The sequence below is a fragment of the Corvus brachyrhynchos genome, unplaced genomic scaffold (assembly GCF_000691975.1).
Source record: "Corvus brachyrhynchos isolate BGI_N302 unplaced genomic scaffold, ASM69197v1 scaffold72, whole genome shotgun sequence".
In the NCBI taxonomy this organism is placed as follows: domain Eukaryota; kingdom Metazoa; phylum Chordata; class Aves; order Passeriformes; family Corvidae; genus Corvus; species Corvus brachyrhynchos.
Window position 1 is genome coordinate 737,764 of NW_008236763.1, and position 5,505 is coordinate 743,268.

The 5,505-nt window shown below is 58.5% G+C and overlaps 1 protein-coding gene and 1 long non-coding RNA gene across 2 annotated transcripts in view; one reads left to right on the forward strand and one right to left on the reverse strand.

Moving 5' to 3' along the window:
• TEAD3 (TEA domain transcription factor 3) overlaps positions 1 to 5,505 on the forward strand; it is a 15,446-nt gene that overhangs the window by 6,428 nt on the left and 3,513 nt on the right. The window contains 4 exon segments of the mRNA XM_017727195.1: positions 87 to 151; positions 2,003 to 2,065; positions 4,988 to 4,999; positions 5,339 to 5,474. Coding sequence (XP_017582684.1) covers positions 87 to 151; positions 2,003 to 2,065; positions 4,988 to 4,999; positions 5,339 to 5,474 — 276 coding nt within the window.
• Positions 1 to 5,505, reverse strand: part of LOC108444924 — a 12,669-nt gene that overhangs the window by 5,529 nt on the left and 1,635 nt on the right. The gene's annotated exons all lie outside the window — the stretch shown is intronic.

Here is a 5,505-nt window from a genome sequence, read left to right on the forward strand (position 1 = left end):
GCCTCCCTCGCCAGGCCGGGGGGCGGCGGGGGTTTCGGGGCCGATGCCCCTCGTGTGCCGAGGCTGACCCCAGGCTCTGCCCGCAGGTCGTAACGAGCTGATCGCCCGCTACATCAAGCTGCGAACGGGGAAGACACGGACGAGGAAGCAGGTGAGGCGTTGCTCTGCTTTTTCTCCTGGGGTGGGCTCGGGACGGGGTGGGAGGCGGTGCCAGGTAAGCCCGAGGGGAAGCGGATGTCCGGCTGCATCGCTCGTCCTCTGTGTCCCTTCCTCAAGCCCCTGCTGCTGCCAGCAGGTTCCCCCATCCTCTGCGAGGAGCTTCGCCTGTGAGCACAAAACCCCTGGGGTTTCCTCTCTCCCAGGATGCCTGGAAACTGGGAGTGTGGGGGGCAGACAGCACCAAGCCCCCCCCACCTGGTTGGGGTCACCCTGCGGGTGACAGGAGCCCTCAAACTGTCTGGGCAGTGTGTCTGTGTCTGCGTGGGTCTCTCTGTTGCGCCTCCTGGATCTGGGGACTGTTCCTATCTCTGCCCCTTGCCAGGCTTTATGCCACTTGTGCCAGGTGCCACAGCAAAGGCACTCCAAACCCCGTGGGCTGAGAGCAAGGCATCCCCATCCCAGCCAGGGATCCAGGGCCCGGCGGTGTGGAGCTGTGGTGCTGGTCCTGGTGGGGCTGGAGGTACCACAGAGCCCTTACCCTGCTCTCACTGCCCAGCCCAGTTGGATGCTGGGGCAGGCAGGGATGCAGGCAGAGCACAGGCAGCGATGCTGACAGGGCGGGAGCACACAGAGCTTCCTGCAAGCCCTTGCTGCACCAAACCTGTCTCAGGAGTGGGCTGCTGCAGCCCTCGATGGGACACGTCCCTTTGTCATGTGGCCAGTGGCTCTTCCCTCCGCTCGTGGTGGCCCCCAGCCGGGAGCCAGGCCACCTGTCCCGGCAGAGCCGGTGGCTTTGGATGCTTGGGAGCATCTCCCACCTCAGGGAGATGGTTGGGTTTGGGACACTGATTCTGGGACCGTCCCATGCCACAAGTCCTCACAAGAGAGGGATGCTGGTCCCCAGACACTGAAGGGGTCACTCCTCCAGGACTTATGCTGGAAGGAGAGGGGCCAGGGTCTGGACACCGGTTTTGTGTTCAGACCAGTGCCAAGCAGCACTTCATTTCTGGCTTAAAGACTTAGCTGACCCCCCCTTCCTGGGGGAAGGATGCAATGCTCTGGGGGACTTGGGAAAGGCATGGGAGAGAGCACACATGGCACTGATCCCTCTGTGCAGTCATCTCCTGGACAGCCTGGTGTCTCCTCATGGACAGCCTGGCACTGGTGGGAGAAAGTTCTTGCCAAAGTCGGCTCTGAAGCCCTGTGGGTGCATGGATGCCCACCCTTCCTGTGGGTAGCCCTGCAGCCATGTCGTGCCTTTCCTGCCTGGACATCAGCCCCTTTAACCCCCATCAGATCTTCTTTAGATCTTGCTCTTATAGGGGCTTGGACACAAAACCCCAACCTTTCTCACCTTTCCCACATGCACAATCAGCAGGAGCCCTGGGGCAGTGTGCCAGTCCCTCCTGGACCCTCAGGCCCCACCTATCGACCCGGGGCACCTCACACCTGCCAGACTGTATTTTCAGCGCAACCCAGGGCACCTCACACCTGCCAGACTGTATTTTCAGCTTGTGGTGCTCACAGGGGCTGGCAGGGCCTGTCCGTCTGTCCCCAAGAGATGGTCAGTGAGGACCCCCTCAACTACAGCAGCTTTACACCAAGGAGCTTCACCCCAGCTGGGGAGGGCACAAACCAGCATCAACCAGCACCGGGGGCCCCCCTGCAATTTTCCTTCCTCCAGCTCTTGGCAGGTGCAGGACCCTCAGCAGCTCCAGGAGCAGCCAAAATGCTCCCGCGTTTCTCCGCACTCCCTCCCCCGGGGACAGCATCCCGCCCTGCGGGGGGAACGTATCTTCACGCTCTCTGTGTTTTCCTTTCCGAACGGCGTGGCGGGCGCTAGGTGTCCAGCCACATACAGGTTCTAGCTCGGAAGAAGGTGCGGGAGTACCAGGTTGGCATCAAGGTACGTTGACGCCCTTGCCCAGGTGTCCGCGGCGGTGTCTCTGTGAGCATGGGCAGCCCCTCTCCTTCCTCCTCCTTTCCTCTGGTTGACGGCTCTGCTGTTCCCCCTCTCCTTCTGCTCTCTCTCTGCAGGTCTCTAGCCACTTGCAGGTTCTTGCCCGACGGAAATCTCGTGAGATTCAGTCCAAGCTGAAGGTACGCCCTGCCTCGCCTGGCCCCCGCCTGCTGACGACTAACGCACTGGGCTCTGTGGTGTGCTGCTTGCTTTCCTGTTTTACCTCTCTTTTTTTAGTGTTTTTTTTTTCTTCCCCCTCACTTGGCTCCTTGGATCAGATGGTTTTTACGGGCATCATCGTGGGATGCCCAGAGAGAAGTGCAAGGAGGGACAGCAGAGCCCTTCTCTTTCTTCCAGGAAGGTGAATGTGGGTGCCAAATCCCCTCTTTGCATCCAGGCAAGGACTCTGCCATGGGGAGATGTGGGTTTAAACCCTCCTATGGTGATGCATGAGGGCTGCCCCCTCTTTTGGGCCATCAGGGGCTCTCCCACGAGGAGAAGGGCCTCCCCAGGGTAGCCAGTGAGACAAAGTGAGGTTCAAGGTGTGCAAAGCCCTCCACAACTGAGACCTGACCCAGCTCAGAACAGGTGCCAGTGGGATGTGGACAGAAGCAAGGGGGCCCCAGGGGTCCCTGCAGGCTGCCAGCCCGGTGGCTTGTGATGCACCAGGGTGTGAGTACAGCCCAGGGGCACCCCAGGGGTGTGAGTGGCAGCAGGTCCAGGTGGGGCCATGCTGCTGGGGACGGGGACACAACAGTGCCAGGAGCCAAGGGAGCCAAGTGAGAAAAAAAATGGATCATTCTCTCTCTCTTTTCTGGTTGGCTTTTCTTTTCTTTCCTTCCTTCCTTCCTTTCTCCTAACTGGAGCCCGACTAACCTTTCCATAACTGTTCCCACCAAGCTTTGTGGTGGCAGTGGGGAGGGTGATGATGGGAAGGCATGGGCAGGGCTGGGGGCATCACCAAAGGACCAAGCCCTGCTTGGGTTGGACCCACATGGTGCAAGCTGGGGGACAGAGAAGTCCCCACTGCACAGCCACCCACTGGGGACAGCCAGCTCCTGCAAGGTGCCTGAGTTCATCTCTGCACCATCACACCAGGGAACATCTCCTTGGGTAGCTCCAGGGCTGATTTTCTGCCTTGCTGTGTGAGTGGGAGCCCAGAAAATCTTTCAGCCTGCTGACCTTGAGGTCCCAAAAGCATCACCAGCTCCCCCTGTCCTGGGTGCTGTGTCCATCTCCATCACAGAGGCTGGCAGAGTTGGCAGCAAGGGGCACTGTCAGAGCTGGAGTGTTTTCATCCTCAAAGCTTTAACAAACTCCAGCTCATGCTGCCTGGGAGCCCACCGAGATGTGCCCCCCAAAGCCTTTCAGCAGGGACCCCAGTGCCCCATGAGCAGGATGCCAGAAGGGCTCCCGCAGCCAGACGGGTTTGGTCTGCTAGGAGAAGCCAGGAGAGAGCACCCAAAACTATTTTGGGATGCTCCTTTGGGCTTGTATGTCTTAAACCCAGTCTCCAGCCCAAGAGGGGCAGTCAGGGAAGTGAGGGGGGCAACAGGGTCAGCGACAGCAGAAGCCTTTACAAAATAGAATAAAAATAAAATAGAATAAAATAAAATAAAATAAAATCTTTCCTTGCCACGTGGCACAGTGCAGAGCAAGGGGGAGTTGGAGGCAGGAACGACCACAGAGTCTCCAGCCCAAGAGGGGCAGTCAGGGAAGTGAGGGGGGCAACAGGGTCAGCGACAGCAGAAGCCTTTACAAAATAGAATAAAAATAAAATAAAATAAAATAAAATAAAATAAAATAAAATAAAATCTTTCCTTGCCACGTGGCACAGTGCAGAGCAAGGGGGAGTTGGAGGCAGGAACGACCCCAGGGGTCCATGGCTGTGCTCTCCATCCCCAGCCATGCTGCCTGCAGGATTCTGGCAGGGAGCAGCCAGGGCAGAGATCCCCCTGAGCAATACTCCGGGGATAGAGAACATCCCTTCTGGAGATCAGTGCAGGCAGCCCCCTGCCCTCACCCAGCACTGTCCTGTGGGATGAAAACTCACTCTGTGAGCAGTATCTGTGTTTTTGAGCTGCAGTCGTGTGCGTGTTCGTGCTCCCGGCGTGTGGCTGCACGCCCGCCCTCCTGCCCTGCCCCAGGTGAAAATAAATGAAGCATTGATCCCTGGGGAAGGTTCAGAGGGAAAGCAGAGGGCGTGCACTGGGACCAGCATGAACGTGTCCTAGCAGTGCGAGTGGAGGAGCAGCCCTGCTCCGGGCAAGACCTGGGAGCCCTGGAGCTCCTGCCCAGCAGTGCTGTGGAGCAAAAGGGAAAAGGAAAAACAATTGGTCTCCTATATCACGGGAGGGTTGTTCTCGGGGTTTTCCTTGCAGTGCCTGTGGGGCAGTTGGTGCCCATGTCCCAGGGCATCCCAGCAGCTCTTCCTCTGCGTGCCCTGGCTGCAAGCACTGGAGAGCCATGTAGAGGATATTAAAAAGCCAAGAAAGGCACAGGCCTGGCTCACCACAGTGGCCCCTTAAAAGAGTGGATGGGGGGGGCTTTGGCATCCCATTCCTGGTGGGATTAAGCCTGGGCATCAGTGGCCACCATGTGCATCCCCCGGTGACCAGCCAGGTCAAGGGGTTCACTGCCCACATCGGGCTGTGGTGGTGAGCCGGGGTGGGGGCTCAGCTGTGCTGGTTTCAGCTGGGGTAGAGTTAATTCTCGTCACAGCACTTCACAGCCACCCCGTGGCTGTGCTGTGGAGAAAATGAACTCTGCCCCAGCTGACACCAACACCGACTACGGGGGGATGTACAGAGCACCCAAAGGCTCCCATGACACTCTAACCATTTTTTTTTCCCTTTCTTTTGCGGACAGGCCATGAACTTGGTAAGTTGAGCTTGAATCTGAAATTCCTTTTGTTCCCCATTGCATTTTGCCCTCTCCAGTAGAGAGGCTAAAAACCCTTCGAATCATCGCCAAGGGGGGGAGGGCCACCAGCAGCGGGACATTTCCCAGACCCATCAGCTTTTGCCCAGAGGATATTGGCAAGCTTCAAATGTTAATTAACATTTGAGAGGGGGTGGGGGGATCACTCTGCACCGGTCCCTCGGCTGGGCTGTGGGATTGGCTGCTGGCTTTGCAAAACCTGTCAGGCACGCTCGGATTGAGGGAACTCAGTGTGCCCCTGTAACCCCGCTTCCCTCCTGTCCCCCCTTTTCCCCTCAGGACCAGGTCTCGAAGGATAAGGCTCTGCAGAGCATGGCTTCCATGTCCTCGGCGCAGATTGTGTCGGCCAGCGTCCTGCAGAACAAGCTCAGCCCCCCCCCTCCTCTTCCTCAGGCCGTCTTCTCCGCTGCCCCCACGGGGAGGACAGTCCCACACCCCCCCCCCAC